We start from the raw sequence: 21,629 nt of genomic DNA, 5'->3' as shown, positions 1-21,629 counted from the left end.
CAGCCGTGGCCTACTGGTTAGCGCTTCGGACCTGTAACCAGAAGGTTGCCAGTTCGAACCCCAACCAGTAGGCACGGCTGAAGTGCCCTTGAGCAAGGCACCTAACCCCTCACTGCTCCCCGAGCGCCGCTGTTGTTGCAGGCAGCTCACTGCGCTGGGATTAGTGTGTGCTTCACCTCACTGTGTGCTGAGTGTGTTTTACTAATTCACGGATTGGGATAAATGCAGAGACCAAATTTCCCTCACGAGATCAAGAGTATATATACTTATACTTATACTTATACTTATATACTTAGTTCTATGTTCCAGGTAGGAACACTGCAACAATGAAAGAAAACATTTCACAACAGGACCATGCAGACTGTACCGCTATAAGACATCAGTTAGTATGTACTAGCAGTGTCAGCGAGGCTCTGTGTGGTGTTTGTATGGTTTTGCACCATTTAGTACTCTGTAGTGCTGCTTTATCATGAAGATGAACAGAAATGATAATTGCAATGTCACCTCCATCCAGCAAGGTGGCACCCTTCACTTTGGTGGCCTCTCCAAGTCCAGCAGCAGTACGTCCTTGCAGGTAGAAGTAATAGGATCGCTGGGGGTTTAGCTCTATCACTGTAATGTCTGTCTTTTTGGGGTCAGGAATGTCAAAGTCTTGCATCTCAGGAGTGCTGCCATTTGCATCCACAACTACAAGCAAAGAGATGGATGGAAAATGTTTGTAAAAAGGTTATGTGAAAATCTATTCAAGTATAAGTATAAATAGTCTATATGTCCAACATGATGAAATCAACAACCTATCTACCAAATAGAAAATATTTAAAAACTGCAAGTGTGAAGTAATACATTTCAACAGAAGAGTTGTGTAATAAGCTTCACATAATATTCTGCTCTCTTAGTCTTAGTTTGAGATCTCAGACTGATGGCACTCACTCTCCCCATACTGCAGGCGGTAACCAGTCAGAATCCCGTTGGGCTTGAGTGGAGGACGCCAGTTTAGGGTGAGCTCAGACTCAGATGGGCTGTCAAACTCCAGGAAGATGGGCGGCCCTGGAGCTGCAGGTCACCACACAGAAACTCGGTGTAAGAGGAGGTTTGAACACAAGTAGCAGCAGCACATTCAGCATGCACACACACACACACACACACACTACAACCCTTACCTCCCTCTGGTGTCTTAAAGGCTGTGGCCTTCGAGTGAGGTCCCTCTCCCTTGTTGTTGAAAGCTGTCACAGTCAGCTCGTACGAGGAGTAGAACTGGAGGCCGGTCACTGTCTCCTCGGTCTTGGTTCCGTGGACCACCAGTATTCTGTCCTTCTCCTCCACTTCCTCCTCGACATCCACGTGCCTCTCTAGCCGCAGCCCCATCTCCAGCATCCTGCGCCTCTGTGCACCATGCGTGCCCACTCTCTTGACATGAATCTGCAGAAACATGGAGGGTGCGGGGTGGAGAGATAGGAGAATAGGAGAGGAAGGGATAAAAAGAGACACAGGAGAATTAAAGAGAAATAGGAAATAAGATACATTTCGACAAAGAGATAATGGAAAAGATAAAAAGAGAGAGAGGATGAAAGGAAGAGAGCTGGTAAGCGGTAGACAAAGAAAGAGATAGAGGAAGAGGGAGACAGAATTTGAGAAATGGACAGACAGAGAGAGAGTGTGTGAGAGAGAAAGAGAGAGAGAGAATGACAGCGGAGGAGATGGCATAACAAGAGAGATAAAAGACGAGAAGATGACAGAACAGCAAAGGAGGTGAGATGGCATTATGGAAAGTCATGAGAAAAGGCTATGTCCTCGTGCCCCATGCTGTGCATGGGGAGGTGCCACTGATCTGCCCCATACCTTGTATCCAAGGAGATGTCCTCGCACAGATTCACGATTCACAGGGTTCCACTTCACAGAGACGGATTTGCCATTCAGCGCGTCCACTGTGACACCCGCGGGGGCTTCCAGGGGGACTAGGAGCAAGAGAGAGGGACAGAAGGAGAGAGAAGGGAGGGCCAGGAAGAGGGGGAATGAGCCCATGTATGTCTGGTATGGTGTTTTTATGCAAAATCTCAATATCGTAATGAAGATTAGCCAGAATACGGTTTCTTAGTCACAGAGATAGCAAAAGAAAGCAAGCTTGTGGTGTAGTGGTCCCCACATATCTAAAGCCCCCCCCCCCCCCACATTCCCATCACAATTTGTTTAGCTAACTCCACTCACTGTCCTCTCCAGAGTGACCAATGCGTGGTGGAGATTCTGGGCCTGGGCCGAGCTGGTTGACGGCCTGCACTTTAATCTCGAATGGTGTAAAGGTCTTTGTGTTGTTGACCACAAAGTGGTTGTCTGAAACCTCCTGGTGGTGCCAATCGGGTCCGTTTCCCACAGACTGTCTCCAGAACACTTTGTACTTAAAGTCAGGGCCATAATGGTCCCGTTTGTCCATTTCCTGAAAGACAGAGGAATGACTTATATGAGAAAAGTTCAGCTATATGTTTCCAGATGAGCCAAACATGGGCGTCACTATGACACTTTAGAACTCAGAAATCCAGCTTTCTATCTCTGCAGATAGATATCTCATTATGTTAATGAATGTGACGGTTAAAATTCGATGGGTTCTGATTGGCCATTAGCTTTTTATCGTTCTGAAAATCGTTCTGAAAGTGATCCCCACCGATATCGTTCTTCATGTCGTTATTGTTATAGTTTATGTGTGAACGTCGTCATTCATATTAACGAGAACGATATTTATTTATAGTTATCGTTATCGTTCTTGGTGTGAATGGGCCTTAAGTCATTATGTAAACAGAATAGACAGAAGATGAAACTGGGATGGACGTAGGGTTTCACAAACAAAGGGATACACAGGAAAGGTTTACATTTCTAGTGGCCAATCATATATCAACAATCCAATTATTTTATTATTTATTACCAACAACCTCTTTTTGAGATCATAGTATATTTGATTTATAGTTCAATTTACCCATTTAAGTGAATCTTCAATCTAAAGCTCTAACACCTTTCAGGTAAGGTAATGTGTTCCAAGTTAATTGAACCCATATTATTAACATGGTCCTCAATCATTCCCACACTTTCTGAAAAAACACTTTTTTGAATTCCTTTCATCATTATATTTTTCAGATCATCTATACTCCACAGTTCACAGTGCATGCAGTTCCATACCTCCCAAGTGATGACCAGTTTGTCAGGATCGGTCGATGCACTCTTAACATGTTTAGGGAAGTGTTCTGGAACTGTGGGGAAAGAGAAGTATATGAAAGTTATTCTTTTTTTTTTTTTTTCGAAATGTAATGTATATACTAAACATATAATGTTGTCTGTAAGTAGTTGTATGCTAATCTATATTATTTCAGAGTTCTCACTGGCTGGAGGAGTAGTGTAGGCCCCTGAGGCGTGACTTGGGTGGCTCCTTCCAATTTCATTCACTGCGATGACACGGAAGCGGTAGGTGCCGTACGGTCGCAGTGGGACCTCAAGCTTGTTGATGTCAGCTTCGATACGCTTCACTTCCTCCCACGTGTGGCTATCACCATGCTTTTCCTCATTCATCTCGATGCAGTATTCTATGCATAGAGGCAACACAAAAACAGAGGACCTGCTCAAGTAGATATATAACTAAGTGGAGGTCAAACTGATGAACAAGTTATTAACAGATGTGCCTCTTCTGTCAGGATGAGTTCAAAAGTCACATTTCATGTAGTAAGTTACACATGATTGAAGGGATATGATCAAGTAATTATACTGCTATGTGGAGATCAAATCATTAACAAGTCATTAATGGATTAAAAATGGGTTATTTCACAAGTTGATAGTACCCTTGCCATAATGTTACTTCATATAATCTGTCTTATACATGATGATGATGATGATGATGATGATAATGACAATGAATAATAGTATTATTATTGTTGCTAATGATGTTATTCATTTAAATTATTTTTATATTTTTTACAAGCAATGGAACGAGGACAAGTCCAAGTCCAGGTGATAAGCACACACCTGTCACAGGGCTGTTATTGTCCCGCCCTGGGGTCCAGCTCAGGGAGAGACTTCGGTTAGTCTGGTCAAATACCTTCAAATCAATTGGTGGAGAGGGTTTGTCTGGGGAAGAAAAACAGCAAAGTTGGGTTAGACTACCCAATCACCAACCTTTTTTTAATTTAATTTTTAATTTTAATTGTGGATTATCATTAAGTGTCTGAACTGAAGAATCACTTGATGTAAAACTATGATAGACTTGTAATTTAACACAATTTAGAGTGTTGGTCCAACCTGAGTAAGCTCAATTTTCTCTTTGAAACATTCAGAGGTAATTGTACTGAAATTGGTGTCACACTTTATTACACTGTGCAGCCACAGTGCTAATGCTCTTTACACATACGGAAGTGTTTATGTCGCAACGTTATATAGCTAAGACTACATACTTTTTACCTACTTCAAAATCAGAGAAAGCAGAGCTTTTGACTTTGTCACTCATTCTGAATTAGTTTGTAAGCTGTTTGTTGGTATCACCATCCTCACCCACGACAGTAATTGAGGCGGTGGCTTTTTCTGCATCGAGGGGTGTTGACACCTCGCAGGTGTAGCTGCCAGCATCATCTAAAGATATGCTGGTGATTTTAAGAGAACCATCCGGAAAAATGGTGTATCTGTCAATATAAAACACATAATGAGCATTAGTGAATAGATGGGAACATTATTACATTGTACCATTAGCATTGCCTAATAATGATAGATAAAGAGCATTTACTTGTCATTTTGTGCACTTTCTAAGATATCTTCACCATTTTTCAACCAGCGCAGCAAATCTGGACTGTCCAATCGTGGGTCAACCTGAAATGTGCACGTCAACATGGCGTCTTTTCCACTCTTCACTCTCTGATCTTCTGGAGGGATAACAATCTCTGTTTGATCTGCATTTAAAGAAAAGAGCATTGAAATATTGACATTGATTAATTTAATCAAAGCTAAGCTGAGGCTAATGCTAATTTAGCAAAAGCAATATGGTATGCTAACTGTTTCATTGGTACAGCTGCTGATGTGTGTGCCTGAAATTCATAGTTGGACTATGATGTGATGATTTGGCCATTGTGGTTAAGGTGGTTCGTGTCTATGTGCATTTTGATTTGTGTGTGTGTGTGTGTGCGTGTGTATTCGCATCACTTACTCAAGACCTCCAGAATGGCGCTGATAGACAGGTTGCTCTTGAGGACGCTGCAGGTGTAGAGGCCGCTGTCTGCTGCACTGACATCAGTGATCCTGAGGGTCCCCTCCACCGTCTGAGAGATCCTGGAGTGGGACTGGGCCTGCTCCATCCTCGGATCTTCCCTATCAGAGCAATTGCAACACACACACATACAGTCACACACACAAAAGAACAGCACTGCACATCCTAATCTAATATTACTTGGATTATGTTTCAATTACACACAAAAAACATCAGACACACTGATCTAATCATATGCTTCACTCACAGACTCATTTGTAGCCTATAATGAGGGGTGGCAAAAGGGTTTTCAATAGTTCTAAAAGCCTTGTTCCTGCTGGAGCCAATTATTGGTTCTAGAACTGAGTGGTAACGTTTCTTGCTGGAGAGTATTTATTCTGGGATTTACAGTATTCCTGTACCCTTGACCATGTTAAGATTAAATAGATGGATATGGGATTCTGGCACAAGAACCAGTTGCATAAAATGGCCTTTTTCATACCTATTTTGTTCCAGATGACGAATCGCTACTAATATTGAAGTTGTCCCTTGATCCGTTTCATGTTCACATGGCAACATTTAGGGGCCTATTTTAATGATCTAAAGGGAGAGTTTGAAGCACGATACACATGAACGTTAAGGGCGCGTGTCTGAATCGACATATGCTATTTTGACAGTGGTAAAAATGGTCTCTGTGCCGAACTTAGTACATAGTATGTACATAGTACATAGTTATTTTTCTTGATTAGTCATGGGTGTGTTTTGGCCGTAGCCTAATATCCATTAAACCAATGAGAGTGACATCTGCCATTCCCTTTGAGAGCAAAAAGCACAAAATCAAACACTATGTTGGTATTTTGTCAATGCGTGAGCACGTCTCTGCAGAAGGAATCTGCTTGCATGCAAGACCGTGTGTGCAACAGCAGAATTCCACTAAAGCTTGCTTTGCTAAAACGTGTGTGTGTATGACAAGTGGACTAGAGTCTACATGCATCTGTACTTGCCTAATATTTGAACTTGTAGGCAAGGACAAAACACTTAGGGCTCTATCTCGGGCTCTATATCATAGTGCTCTCAGAGACAGATAGTCAGAGGCGTAAAGTTTATAGACATTAAAGGGCCACTCCATATTCCCTAATTTAATAGCGCGATTATGTGATCAAACGTTGGGCGCTTGGCACAAAAAAGGTTGTTCTTATGATTCTTAATCAGTCATGGGTGTGTTTTAAGCGTAACATCTTTACACCAATGAGAATAACATCTATCATTCCCTTTAACAGCAAGCAACTTCAAACAGCAGATCGGTATTTTGATACCGTGGAGCGTTTGAAGGAATCTGCTTGCACACGAGACCATATGGAACAGGTATTCCACTAAACCATGCTTTACTAAAACCTGTTTGTGACTAGCAGAGTTAGCCTACACGCTTCTGCCCTCGTCTATTATTTGAACTCATAGGCAAAGTGAAAGTAACTTCACCGTGGTCTCATAGTCAACGACAAAACAGTTCTATGCAGTTAATTACTTTCACTATTGACTGACAAGGGGTTACAATCGAAAACATAGCCTCATAACATAGGAACTCGTTGCTAAGGTCTCCCCAGTTGTTACATTTTGTGAAACTGCGCCTTCAAAATAGCTGTATAGATTACATGTTTTAGACCAGGTTTTTCTTGGTCAGTGGTGTTATAATTTTTAGTAGCAATAAAATAGCAGTTTGTGATCATGTGGCTGACCACACCTATTTTTTTGAGCTGAGTGAAAGATAGGGCCCTTAGAGTGGAACAAAACTCCAAGTGAGATTAAACTACTCTCACAAAGTGATGCTTTGATTTTGACAGATGTTTCAGACATAATGTACCACTGTAGAGTTCGACTGGAAAGTCGAAAACCACATACCACATAGGCAGTCTTTGTTTTGCTCTGAAATAGTGTGCATTTGTTGTATTCACATTATCCAAGCAAACCAATCTTTGGGGGATACACTCCACGTTCCAATTCAACTACTCCAAACAACCCAGGTGTGAAGGCACCCTCAGGAACCCACCAGAGCACTCCAGGCCGAGGGGAACCAAAAGCGTTGCACTCCAGGCTGGCTGTCTTCCCCTTCACCATCATGTACTTCTTGTTGTCCTCAGTCAGAATTTGAGGAGCCAGCTCTGGAAGATACATCATGAGGGGAAAAAGGATCAGCAAGGTTTTGTTACCTGATTGCAAATATGAAATGAATATTGCCTGAAACAAAAGTGTCATATTACATATTATGAAATGATGTGCCATCATGGCAATGTGTGTGTGTCTTTTGTGTGTGTGTGTGTGTGTGTGTGTGTGTGTGTGTGTGTGTGTGTGTGTGTAATACATACCAATGACATGAATGTAGGTGTTGATGAGGGTGATGCCGTGTCTGTTGACAGCTTCACACTGGTACACAGCGGTGTCACTGTACTTCGCTTCAGTCAGGATGAGCACGCCTTTGGTGACCTTGCGCCGAGGCTCATCAACATCTGAAACGAGACAGAAGGCATGTCACCATCAGGGCCGTCAGATGTGCGTCTCTCTCTCTCTCTATCTCTCTCTCTCTCTCTCTCTATATATATATATATATATCATTCTCTCTCGCTGTGTGTGTGTGTGTGTGTGTGTGTGTGTGTGTGTGTGTGTGTGTGTGTGTGTGTGTGTGTGTGTGTGTGTGTGTGTGTGCGTGTATGAGAGCCAAGATGTTTTTTGTGTGTTTTTGTGTTTGTTGTGGTTGGCCTTACATGTATATACATGTCTATACATATTTGTGAGTGTGTATCTCTGTGTTTTACCAGAGATGGGTACTCCGTTTATTCTCCAGGTGACCTCTGGTGTGGGAATGCCCTCAGCCTGGCACTCCAGACGCACTGTCTCCCCAGGGGCGTACAGCAGATTCTGGGTCTGCTTCGTGAAGTGTGGGGCCGCTGCAGAGAAAGAAAGAAAACAAGCAAACAAATAAATGAATAAATACACATGACATTAGGACAAAGGGATGCAGTGTCATAACCACACAACAAGATCCATGAGAAGGGTGCAATGTTATTTTCTGTCTTATGAAATTAATTTTAATCAATGTCAATCAATCTAGATTGGTACTAAGGACAAGCGTCAAGTGCAATCACACAGCGTCACCTGTAGTAGAATGGCAGGCTTAGTATTGATATAAAACCACAGTCTTTGGCTGCAACAAGGATCGCCATGCAGTTGCCACACTCTACCAGATGCTATCTTTACCTTCCACTGTGAGGAAGTATGTGTGTGAGGCGGATCCAGCGGAGTTCTGGGCGATGCACTCATATTCGCCATCGTCACTCTCAGAGATTTTCTCAAAGTGCAGCCACCTGCCATAGTTTTTGGTGTTGAGGGGCTGTTCCTGGTTACTGTTCCTGGTTCGTTTCCAGGTAACAGTTGGCGTGGGCCTGAGGGAATGCGAGGGGCAATGAGAAAAGAGAAGAGAAGAGGAAAAAAGACAAGACAGGAAACGAGAAGACAAAAGAAGAGAAGAGGAGAGAAAATGTGGAACGGGTGCTGTAGGCAGTTGTGCCACAGCGCCCGCCCAACCCCCCCGCCCCAAAACACACACACCCACCATTCACATTTCTAGCAGGATATGAGTTCCCTGGGGGACCAAAGCCATGACTAGAGATGTTGCCAAAGCCACAGCATTGGGTGCGCACAAATAGAGCACAGGACATAATGTTCCTCCTTCCCCAGGGTAAAAATGAAAAATTATGAACTCAAAGACTTTGGAAGCATAATTTTAAAACATATGGATTGATCCAGATATTAACAGTCTGGGTATGTTAACTTTAACATTTTGATGGTTATGTCACTATGCCACTGGCCAGGCCCCTGGTGTTGCCCTACCTGCTGAGCTGCAGCAACTCACTAGTACATCTATACCTGAACTGGCATTTTGCTGTTCATCCAAAAATAGAAATGAAATGCTTCTAGCAAGCACACATGGTACATGACACAGAAAAATAAGGTCAGTGGAATCAACTGCAGAGGAATTATTTATTCACAAGGAAAAAAGACTACACCTTTAATCCATCTCTATAATCCATCCTCTCTTTCTCCTATCTCTCTCTCTCTTTCTTTCTCTCTCTCTCTCTCTCTCTCTCTCTCTCTCACACACACACACACACACATCCGCACAAATTGAGACTAAAGAAAGAGTACTCACAGCCCGTAGGGGATGCACTCCAGATTGAAGCTCTGTCCCCTGAGAACTGTGTAACTGCTGTAGGATTTTGCTGGCCTTGCGATGTGAGGCTTGCGCTCTTCCACCAAAGCATCTTCACAACAAGAACAAATGGACAGTATAGAGTTAAGCACGTTGAACTCAACACACAGCTGATGCTGCAGCTACTCTCTTTACCACAGTTCACATGGTTATCTATAATGAAATTTGTCACTGGTGCCATCTGCCAGTGAAAGTGGGTTTACATCTGATCCATCCAAAAACAGTGAATACGGCTGAAATCAGTGTTAATGTGTTTAAACTGAGCCACAATAAATTTTTTTCACAAGTGGTGACATGAATGTCTTGGCAACTTGATATGGTATGACATCTAGTTTGCATCTAGTGACCGCTGACTTTTACAGACATATGCCACAGCACGATAGTAATAGTAAGCTGTATGCAGTGTAGGAGTACAGTAGAGTAGAAACCATAGCCAAATTGTAATGCTAAACATATACCTAGAGGTGGATACTTATAAAAGGAACTCACTACGGTTCACTTTGAGAGTGATTGGCTCCTTGGAGATCATGTGTTGGCGAAAGCGAACGTTACAGGTGTAGTCGCTTCGATTATCACTAGGCACCACGTTGGCAAAGTAGAGGTAGCCGTCTAGACCAGGGGTGACTCGATCACTCATTTCGATGTGCTTGATGTCTGGAGAGAGGAGAGGGGGAGAGAAGAAAAATAGATAGAGAGGTGGGTGGGTGGATGTGTGAGGTTTAGGTATAGTACCAAGTAGAGCTGTGAATCAATATCGAAATATTGATATATCATATCGTTACTTATATCGCAATATGCTATCTTATCGCCAATGCTGCCACATATCGATATTTTTCACTAAAGCGTTAGGCTGTGCATAAATGTCTATACAGCTCACTATCAGTCAATGTTGTGTGTAACGCGTTACAGTACATTTTCGGGTAAAAGCTACTGAAAATTTGGTAAGGAAACAGTAGTTCCTTTTTCAATTCGCCGCAACATTACTTTTCCCAGGGACATATTTCAAAGCACTGCTTTCTCAGCTGTGCTCTTGCACAACAGTCACAAGCTCTACACGGACGGACGGTATAGGCTAGGCCTACGTGACAGAGGCTGGTAAACATGAGAAGCAATCATGGCAAGAAGCAGCCAACGCTAACTTTAGAGGAAGGGGAGGAAACTAAGGGGAGGAAGATCTGTTGTATAGGACTTGGTGTTGATATCCCTTAATGAATACTTGAGGCACTGACGAGACTCCGTGGGATGGTCAATTGAGTGATGGCACCCTTTGGGTTGTCAAGTGGGCGCCCTCCTTCTTGGGTGTTTCGCTGATAAGCCCACGACACCTCCAGAGGGTTCAGCAGTGAATCCCAGCCTCCCAGGTTCACTCCCTAGATGCCATCAACTCACTTGAAGGCCCTGGCAGAGTCTTTTCTCTTCGTCCACAGCCACTGGCTTCCCTTTTCAGCAGCCGCAGAGAGGTCTTTGACTGCCTGCCGATGGGCCTTCCATCGCACTCCCAACTCCCCGAGTAGCCTGGATGTTGAGGTGGCTACGAATCCTCTGCAGCCTACTTCCACTGGGCATACCTTCACATTCCAGCCTTGTTGTTGTGCATCGGCTGCAAGTTCAGCGTACCTCAGCCTTTTCCGGTCATAGGCCTCCTCCACTGCGCCCTCCCAGGACAGTGAGCTCGATGATGTAGACAAGCTTGAGAGAAGCTGACCACAGAACAAGGTCTGGTCGCAGGTTGGTGGCTGTGATTTCAGCGGAGAGGCAGAGTTTCTTGTCCAAGTCTGCCAGCAGCTTCCAGTCTCTGAGATGGAGAAGCCTTGCTCCACACTGGTGTACTGGCCCCAAGTCCAAGACCACTCCTCCCCTCCTGCACTCGGCCGACAATGTCCTTGTCCAATGTCTGAGTGCTGCCTTTGCCTGCTCAGTTGCAGCCAACGGGGTCCACTTCCTCCCAGTGGCCAAGATGGGGGCAGCTTGGGCTACAACTAGATCGCTCGAATTCAGTAACATCATCTCCAGCCTGACTTTGGCGCACTTGTACTCCTCTGCTAGACTGGAAATGGGCAGGTGTAACATCCATTTGCCGTAAAGTCCAATACTGCTGAGGCACCTGGGAAGGCCAAGCCACTTCCTTATACATATGAGCTGACCAGTCTCTCTAGCTTTTCCACCTTTGAAAGCGGGACTTCATAAAGGGTTAGTGGCCACAGGAGACGTCGAAGTAGTCCATACTGCATGCACCAGAGCTTCAGCTTGCCAGGAAGCAAGGTTCTGTCGATGTTCTCCAGGCCACTGGCTACCTCCTTCCTAAGCTGCTCTACTTGCTCTTTGTCTTTAAGAGAGGCATCATACCAACGACCTAGGCTTTTCACTGGCTACTCGCTGTTCTCGGAGACAGTTGGGATGGGTTCCTCGCCAATGTGGAAGCGGTGGTCTGACAGCTTCCCCTTGATGATGGAGATGCTTCTGGACTTGCTCGGCTTGATCTTCATGCAAGCCCACTCAATGTTTTCCTGGAGCTTTCTTAATAGCTGTACAGTGCAAACCTTGGTAGTAGTGAGAGTTGTGAGGTCATCCATGAGCTCTGACCGGTGGCAGCCTCAGCCCAGGTCTTATTCGCTGTCTGCCAACTGTCCATCTAGAGGCCCGAATGATGACCTCCATAGCCAGGGTGAAGGTCAGCGGGGAGATGGTGCAGCTGGCCATGATTCCCACTTCCAGGTGTTGCCAAGCTGGGTGGACTGATATCCAACTCGTGCTCTGGTGGATTGACTGGTGGCATGTCAGGTGGGAGCGTAATTTTTTCCTGGTGTCGGTCATCTGTGCAGGAATTTTTACAGGTGTTCTTCCAGGTCGGCCTTTGACACTGAGAGACTTCCGCTCTTCTCCTTTGTGAAGAGACTCTTCACAAATTTGAAAGGATCTTTGTAGAAGCGTGATTTTGTTTGCTCCTTCCTTCTGTGCTTCCTCAAGAGGTTTTCAGTTCTCCTCAGTGTTGCAAGCCTGCTCCGAAACTCTTCCTGCAGCAGGTTTATACCCTCCTTCTCCTCCTCTGTGGCCTTCCTCCATTGCTTCTTCAGCTGCCTCCTCTCCCTGACTATAGGCGGTCTATCTCTGTCTGCCTTCTGGACTTGGTCGGGATTGAAGAAGTAGCTTGTTTGCCTTCGACCACTCCAAATCGTTCCACCCCGTAGGCATAGATGAGATCGCCCATTCTTTCCAACTTCTTCATGGTTGTGCCTTTGATCCCTTCCAGTATGTTGCAGAGATCATGTGAGTCAAGAGGAATGTGAGTGTAAGCCTTACTGTAAGGTGTGTAGCCTACACTATGCCCTGGTGAGAAACCACTGTGCCAGCCTAGGCCTATAGCTTTGCACCAATTTCGTAGGACGTAGGAGCCTGTTTAATGAAAGAGTACGGCTATAAAATAAACTCGTATTCTGTGTTCACCTATATATCCGGATGTATCGAGGCTATGTTATTTGATATTGTTTCATAGGGCTTTTGTAGTATCTTAACAACACAAACTGACACGTACGATAGTGGATATCTTATATATTTGTATTAGTGAACACGGATACATACACGCAGGCTACAGCTTGGGGTATTTTTCTGGATCTGAACGTTAACACATCAGTACCGTGGTATTCAAACTCAAGTGCCACCTAGTGGACTTGGTATTACAAACAGGTTACTACAGCTTTTGGTGGTGTTGGAGCCTATAGCCCATTGTTTTCTTGTCAAGTGCTCTGTTTGTGGCATTTTTTATAATAAAGAGCACAAAAGAAATACCTGTTATGTCCATAGTAGAACTTTATATAGGCCTACACATTTCGGATCAGATATTAGGTTCTGCCCAAAGTCGAGTAACATAAAAGTAACATAAAAGTAATGAGTAACGTAAAAAGTTACTTTCCATAGAGGGTAACTAAGTAAAGTAACGGGTTACTTTTTTAAGAAGTAACGAGTAATGAGCAAATACTACTTTTTAAAAGTAACTCCCCCAACACTGCTGACATTGCAATTTGTTTTATTTTTTTCTGCTGAATTATCACTAATGTGATCTACATATTATACTGCCCTGGTGGTACACAGCAAGTTGTGTTTCCAGCTCTACTTTTACATTTTCGGCAAAAAAGTATTGCAATATATCGCAATATGTATCATATCACAATATATTGCGATGTATTGTATCGTGACCTATGTATCATGATGCATACCGTATTGTGAGGTCCTTGCCAATACACAGCCCTAGTACCAAGTGTGAGTGAGTTTCTGACCCCTTGATTAAAAGAATGAAAAGCTGAAGCAGGTGTAAGAATCCTGTGTGAACTCACCATTGTCCATCCAGTAGATCTTGTGTGGGGGAGAGTCGGGTGGGGGGTCACACGGCATCACCAGACTCTCTCCCTCCACCTTACGAAACGTCTGCTGCTGTTCTTTATACAGACTTGGGATGTCTAAGGCACAGAATGAGAGGAGTGAAATCAAAAATCTAATATTTTCCATTTGTATTACCATTACATTACAGTATAACATATAATTAATATATTTAACCTTTATTAGAGCAACTTAGAGAAAGATCATTGATGTTGTTTTTTGTCTCAGCTCAGTCTTGTGAATGCATTAGGTGTCCCTAACAAGCTCCTTGGTCCATTGTTCTCCCTGGCCAAACAATGCATGTGCGCACACACACACACACACACACACACACACACACACACACACACACACACACACACACACACACACACACACACACACACACACACACACACACACACACACACACACACACACATCCCAAACCAAGCACACAAATTCTCGGAAGCACAGGGTATTGATCCCAGAGGGGTTCTCATATTTGCCACAGACTCGACTGCATGACATCATGTCATCCCGTTTCTAGGTGATGGTTGTCTAGGTAACAGGGAGGCCAGCAAACACAGGCGCTATCTCTGTCAGTCAGTGAGATATCCTGAGTCATTTCTCCATAACCAGGCTGAGTAGGCTCTACATGATTACTGTCTGTCTTACACAGTAAGGGATATCAACATTACCTTTGTTGTGAAAGCATGATATGATTGATATGATCATTGCTTCCAGTTTATTAATTTTCTCCTGCTTAAAGGCACAATATGTAGTTTTTTTTAAAACAAAAACAAGCAATGCTTCTAGATGCAGTCTTGAAGCCATACATAGATACATAGTAGGCTAAAGGCTACTACTTGGTGTTATGTATATGTGTACATTGTCTGGCTAGCCCTGATAAATGCAACTAGATAAATAAAATAAATAAATAAAACTAGATGTACCGCATAACGGTACAAAATATGACCACCGCTCAGTCCTGTACATCTGTTCTGCAAAAATAAATCATACTTATCAATTTGTCTCCATCTTCTACTCCATCTCCCACTCTTGAAACTTTTGTGCTTGTTTGTTTGGCATGCCTGTGTGTGTGTGTGCAGAAAGTAGCCTACTGGCGATGCAAAGGTGAATAGATTTGTAGCACTAGCATTGTGTAGCATTGTTGTAAAACCTTTAAAATCTCTAAACAAAAACCTTTACAATCTCTAAACAATCGCAAGTAGGGTAGTTCATCACAGATCATCCATTTCAACTGGACTGATGAAAGGCTACAGAAGGTATCAGTATAATGTTTTTATTTATTTATTTATTAATTAATTAATGTATTGATTGATTAATTAATTAATTAAAACAAAACAATTCCTGTCAGTTCCATGCAGTTTTCAACAGCTATCAAGAAGAGAGGTCATGCCATGGATTGTTGTGAATGTTCCTTCTACATATGCAAGATTTTAGTCATCTTTAGTTCATATGATATTCAACTTTACTGTCAATGCATAAATATCAGTAGTCTAAAACGAAATGCAATTTTACATCTAACCAGTGGTGCAAATAACTGACATGTCCAAAATGGCCTTTATGAAATGTGTTGCTAGACTGTTCATACACATACAGTAGTAGGTCTGTGGCTAAAGCAGCCATAATGAAAGTGTTATCATTGTTTGGATACTTCACACACGTGTGGAAGCAACTGGAATCCATGCATTTCCACAGAATTATTTTTGGAATCTGATCCCTTATCATACCTGTTCATTCATACTCGTCGCTTGATTTATCATGACTAAATTCTAGATGGCTGCAAACGCTAAACTCCGTGAAGATACTGTCTGTATAAATCGTCTTGTAAGTAAACTACCAGTGCTTTTTAAAAGTTCTCAATGTCTCGTTTTAAATGTCAAGGCCCTCGGAAGTCTACCAATGAAGTATGGAGCTACTTTGAGCCTCGTAAATGGTGTAAAACAGTGATTTATTTGCCTGGCTAGGCCGATGCCCGAGGCACCCCCATCGAAAAACTGTTTTTTAGCATCGGCTAACTAGCGCCAGATTTCTGAGTGCAGGGGACAAGCCGAGATGAGAAATACATTCACACTCGTTATCGTGTGTCAACACACTTTAGGTCAATATCACAACAGAATTCTCCTTTACGTCTCTGCAATGCTGCGCCATCTGGTGGACCAACTACGTAACGCCAATACTGGAAATGCAGCCTAAATGATGATGATGAATATCCGGTTTTCCTTTAATCCTACTGAATTTGTAATTATGTATCGGCTGTGGCCCCCAGACCAAACAATTTTTTTCCGTAAAAGTCTAGTGGGGCTATGTACCCACCAAATTTCATGTGCCCCGGTGTTTCAGTGTCCCGGGTATCGTTGACCAAAAATTCAGGAAGTAGATGACCGAAAAAGAAAAAAAACTTTGACAATCCCTATAGGGATATTTATTATATCATAATAAAGCACCAATATAGAATGTCTACCATAATTGTGAAATAATATTTTCTTGGTAGCAGATCAATTACATGTCATCCATTGTGCTGAGTGGTTGTCAAAATGAACTTGTGTCAAAAGGGCCAGAAGAATATCACAGAAGTAAAATTGAACTTACAGCCTGCTGTGACTGTAACCAGGTCAGACACTGCTGTACCCAGTACATTGGAGGCATAGCAGCGATAGTCTCCCTGATAGTCGTCCAATGACAGAGACTTGTTCGCTACCAAAGTCCCATCATCCTCCAGCTCTGCAAACAGTGCTCCATCCTTCACCCAACGATAGCTTTCAGAGAGAAAGAGAAAGTGAAGAACCATATTTAATGTTAAAAGGAAAACAGGGGACACATTAAATGGTCCATATGGTCAGTTTGAAAGACAGTAAAGCATTTGATAGAGGGAAAGGTTTCTAAATAAAGGAAGGAGAGAGAGAGAGAACAGAAAAGAACACAAAGCAGAGATCATCATCATTCTCCTTAATGATGTCATATCCTGTCTTGTCTTTATTATCTTCTGATTATGAGATGCAATTTATTCCCATGCCAACCAAGCCCCCGGCCCTTAGGGTTGTGGCGGGTGGTGGTGATGGATGGGTGGGGGGGGGGGAGAAGTTGTCTGGCAAAGCTCCAGGCTGTGATCACTGAGCCAGTGGGGGGGCCTGGGGTCTGTGAGACGTCTTTTATGTCGGGCAGAGACTGTTTTGACAGCATGGAATCTGTCTGGACTGAGGTTAGAACAAAGCCACACTGGAATCATTCTGATAGATCAGGGATGGGGGAATATCTATGGACTATATGACTCTCAACACCCAATAATAATAATAATAATAATAATAATAATAATAATAATAATAATAATAATAAACAGTGTTTTATATGTAATATTGCATCTTTACAAACCAGTGAGAGTATTTTTGTTAATGAATATTATATTTCAACTTCAAGTATTGTAGTTAATTTATTTATCAGTGATGAGTATGTATGACTGTTTTATGTGTAATATTGCATAGTGGTAGAGTGATACCACAGTCACTATTTACAACCACAAATATACTTACTATTATCACATCTGTCAGTAATTTTGTTTTTAGGCTGGAGTAAGAAGATGGGGATGAAGGAGATCTTGGCAGTTGACACTGAAGTATTAGCATAAATAAATAGGAATAAAATATTGATAAAAAAAATAATTGAAACTATTTTCAGTGATTCAGGCAGTGCACCAATGATGGACAGATAGAGCAAAGCTTTGGGTGAACATGTAAAAACCAGAATGACTGAATCTACTCTATTTAAACTGTTCTGGGGATGGACAGACAAGAGAAGATTAAGGAGCGGTGTAAAACTGGAGAAAGCTGAAGAAGGGTGACACTTCTGTGACACAGGCTTTTAACTGCACTTTTCTATATGCCTATCGCGCCGGCATTAAGGAGATGGCCGTTTCCGACTCAGATTAGGTTACAGTCATCACTCTTTCCCCGCTGATGAGAGGAGTGGTTGGCTAAAAGCCTCCCACCATAAAACTTACTGCGGCTTTTTGAAAGCAGTTTGAGGAGCAGAGCTGAGTTAAAGAGTCCTGACACACACACTGGCCCTCCAATGGGGTTTAGTGGCAGCCACACTGGGACTAAGCATTTGTAACTCAGAAAATGGAGTTTTGGACAGAGCGGTGGCTTGAAGGGGAGACAGAGGAGAGACTGTTCCCTGGTGGGGGTGGGGGTGGGGGTGGATGTAAATTAAATGGTTCTCCTCTCAGTGAAAGGTTCCAGAGAGGTTCTTCTGGGTCCCTGCGTTTGAAGTAGGGGCTTGTAGATTAGACAACCGCCGTTGGGTGGGGGGGGCAATGATCTGCTTATTATCATCATTGGCTGTGTGGGTTGAAGTCCCAAAACAAAACATTTTCCCCAGAAGCCGCGGAGGGTAGGGTTGGAATGAGATAAATGGCTTTCTCTGACAAATGGATTACATTAATGGGAGGGGAAGACAAACAAGGCAAGAAAAAGCTGGAGAGACAGCATATGGATAGCAAGCAGAACGGGGATAATGGATGACAGTGTCGTGTCTGCAGGATGATGGCGACAAATTAAGATGGAGAGGGAGGTGATCAGACAACAACAGAAAAAACTGCCCTAAATGGGTGTAGTCACTGTCTCTCTCACATACACAGACAAACAGACCAACAGGCTGACAGACAGACACAGACACTCAAAACATATGCTGAATAAACAGCATATCACACACATACAGCACACTCGAGACGTTCACACACATACACAGAAACACACACACAAACAAACACACCAGCACACACACACACAAACACACACACACACACACACACACACACACACACACACACACACACACACACACACACACACACACACACACACACACACACACACACACACTTACTGACCTTGGTTCAGGTGTGCCTGATGCTGTACAGCACAGAGTGATGTCCTCTGGACTGAACGCTAAGACTGATGTAGGCTGCTTTGTGATGACAGGAGGACTACTCACTGCAAACAGATATTAGAACATCTGAGAGTCAGATCATATATATCCTGTAATAAAACTCACTGACAGGGTAGAGCAGTAGAGACAACAGTTAAGATTATAGTCACTTCACTATATCCTCGGAACATAGTCTAGATGTGCATTCGACATTATATTGGTAATGCTGTCCAGATAAGATACGATGCACATGATTTGTGACCAATGATGTCAACGAAAACACTACGGTTGATTGTACACATTTTGGTTGATGGCATTCTGCAGAATGAGAAGAGATTTTGTGATTTAATATGATTTACTGGAAAAGATTGTGTTGAATGAGAGGAGGTTTTGTGATTTAACATGGTTCTCTGGGAAAGAGAAAAAAAACACTTACTGTATCCCCTATTGTCTGTTTGCACAAAAAGATGGAGAAGGAGAACACAGAGGTGTTAGATTGTGAAGAAAGCACCCGGTAGAGGAACAGGCAGATCTTATAAAACACAATATGTGGCATATGATGGAGAGACAGGTTAAGGAAGGGTGTCTGCATATTATGTACATTTGTGTGTGTGTGTGTGTGTGTGTGTGTGTGTGTGTGTGTGTGTGTGTGAGAGAGAGAGTGTGCCTGACTTGTGTTCCTGTGTGTGTGTGTGTGTGTGTGTGTGTGTGTGTGTGTGTGTATGTGTGTATGTGTGTATGTGTTTGTGAGTGACTAATCCCTCACATGTAGAATGAATAAATCCCAAATTGACTTATCGGGACACTGAAGGACCTCTGAGTGTCTGACTAGTGTGTTATTGATCGCTTTGCTTCCCGTCACTCAGAGAGAGACAGGTCACAGTGAGGGTCGCAGATCATAGGTCACGCTTCAAGGGCTTTCCCCAAGCTGCTGTATCACTGACCCTCCCCTGAACCTTGTCCCTGCTGAGACAGACCATCAGTCAGACACGTGGCAAAGAGCTAACCTGCTGACGCGTTCAAAATGCTGCCTAATGCACATGCCATGGTCCTCTTTACTGTTTAGCACAGGGAGCAATTTAGCAGAATATATGGTGCAATTCATGTTTTCTTATTATTAGTTTGTTTACAGAATGGGTCTGTGGTTTGTGGTGTAGCTTAATGTATATTGTATTTCGATAATGAAAGACTGATCTATGAATCAAGCATACCTGATTACAGTATATTACTGTTCGTTACTTAGAGAGCAGTATTTATAGAGATTATATGTGCCATAATATATGTCTTTGAATGAAATAGTGTGACAATCATTTCCTTTTGTGAGCAGGGGCCTCACACAATGGCTAGATGTATCAAGTCACGTGCATTTGCCATATCTAACAAACCCATCAGAATCTACTCTCTGATCAGAGATAACACATTACGGGGATTAAGGGATGCCACAGGCGAAGCCATTATACATAATGTACAGATGTAACAGTGTAAAGGCGTGCCGCTGTAAATATGTAAAGATGTTGCTGCTGCACTCACAGCCTTTGGGGATATCGATGAAGCCCTGGACAGAGCTCGTCGCCATGACGAGGAAGAGCAGGCGGAGGAGTTGGTGCTGATGGCTGAGGGCGCTCCGCTGCCCCCTACAGCTTCTTTGCTGACACTGCGCTGGAGGCATGGTTCAACCACTCCTCCCAGTCAGATGCATGTACCCAGACGCACAAACTCTCTCTTACACACACAAATACACACACTCACGTGTGCTAACCTACACACACACACACACACACACAAGCACACACACTTGTCCCACAAACCCTTTCTCAAGGGCAAGGTGAAATGGGCTTGTGTCTCTGTTGGACAGTAAATTTGTCTGCCTGTGGTGGGTCCACGCCCTATCGGTGTTTCTGGGTAGCTGTGGAAAAGAGCAGAGAGGACAGGAGTGAATTATATTCTGAGCCATTAAAAAAGACAAAGGCCCAATAACGCTTCATTACCATACAGGCCGCACCTTTCAGCATTCATTAACGCTAACAGCCAGGTTAATTTGCAGGATGGGCGACAACGGGTAACTGCCACATGTGCAAAGTGCCATGTTTGATTGAAGTGACACTGAGTCACACATTTTCCAGTAACGAGACAGCAGCATTTTTGTTATTGTAATAATCACTGACACAGGTATTGTAATAATCACTGACACAGGTATGTTTTTGTTATTGTAATAATCACTGACACAGGTATGTTTCCATAAAGAAAGGAGAAATGGGAGGTGAGGTCGAGAGGAAGGACACAAGTAGAGATACAAGGACCATGCTGGAAATAAGCTTTGTACTTTTGCATGTCATCCTTTGGATTGATACATTTTATTGTCTTGATCCTGAAATAAATCAAATCAAATCAAAGAGTTGGGAGGTGTTGACAAGAGAAGAGTAGAAGAGAGGACAGAAGGAGGTGAAGGGAAAACAGGAGAGGAGGAAAGAAGAGATCGAGGAGAAGAAAGGAGAAGAGAGAAGAGGAAAAAAGAGTGAGAAAAAAAAGTGAGAGAAGATGAAATTAGAGGTGGAGTGCTGAAACAGAAAGAAAAGGGAGAGAGATAGGGCCAGAGAGAGAAAGAGAGGCGAGAGAGAGACGACAGATGTGCTGCAGACAGTGGGAGGGACAAGATAATGAATGGAAGGAAACACCAAGAAATGGCCAAAATATTAGAAAAGACAAAAGATAAGGAGGGACAGATAGTGTGGAAGATGAGATGTGGGAGAGCAATGGATGGGGCCACATGGGAGGAATAGGTGAGAAGGGGGAAGAAATGGGAAATGAACTGAGTTCAATTTGGGCTAAAATATGTCTGTGTGACTGTGT

General features: G+C 43.1%; 1 protein-coding gene across 1 annotated transcript in view; it reads right to left on the bottom strand.

Annotated features, from left to right (window-relative positions):
• The window catches only part of LOC125293469 (neural cell adhesion molecule L1.1-like), a 45,541-nt gene that overhangs the window by 2,201 nt on the left and 21,711 nt on the right, over positions 1–21,629 (bottom strand). Inside the window, exons 2-23 of the mRNA XM_048241390.1 lie at positions 20,310–20,685; positions 19,216–19,230; positions 18,742–18,844; positions 16,446–16,612; positions 13,805–13,927; positions 9,963–10,127; positions 9,414–9,525; positions 8,462–8,646; positions 8,020–8,151; positions 7,573–7,713; positions 7,257–7,368; positions 5,171–5,331; positions 4,754–4,916; positions 4,525–4,652; positions 4,003–4,104; positions 3,366–3,566; positions 3,166–3,236; positions 2,206–2,431; positions 1,840–1,955; positions 1,161–1,419; positions 931–1,053; positions 505–687 (exon numbers count right to left, since the gene is read on the bottom strand). Of these exons, the coding sequence (XP_048097347.1) occupies positions 505–687; positions 931–1,053; positions 1,161–1,419; positions 1,840–1,955; positions 2,206–2,431; positions 3,166–3,236; positions 3,366–3,566; positions 4,003–4,104; positions 4,525–4,652; positions 4,754–4,916; positions 5,171–5,331; positions 7,257–7,368; positions 7,573–7,713; positions 8,020–8,151; positions 8,462–8,646; positions 9,414–9,525; positions 9,963–10,127; positions 13,805–13,927; positions 16,446–16,612; positions 18,742–18,844; positions 19,216–19,230; positions 20,310–20,448 (3,127 nt within the window). The 5' untranslated portion in view covers positions 20,449–20,685. The remainder of the gene's footprint in view (positions 1–504; positions 688–930; positions 1,054–1,160; positions 1,420–1,839; positions 1,956–2,205; positions 2,432–3,165; positions 3,237–3,365; positions 3,567–4,002; positions 4,105–4,524; positions 4,653–4,753; positions 4,917–5,170; positions 5,332–7,256; positions 7,369–7,572; positions 7,714–8,019; positions 8,152–8,461; positions 8,647–9,413; positions 9,526–9,962; positions 10,128–13,804; positions 13,928–16,445; positions 16,613–18,741; positions 18,845–19,215; positions 19,231–20,309; positions 20,686–21,629) is intronic.

Source organism: Alosa alosa, chromosome 4 (assembly GCF_017589495.1).
Source record: "Alosa alosa isolate M-15738 ecotype Scorff River chromosome 4, AALO_Geno_1.1, whole genome shotgun sequence".
Classification (NCBI taxonomy): Eukaryota; Metazoa; Chordata; class Actinopteri; order Clupeiformes; family Clupeidae; genus Alosa; species Alosa alosa.
Note: the sequence above shows the minus strand (reverse complement) of the source record. Positions and strands in the feature narration are given on the sequence as shown.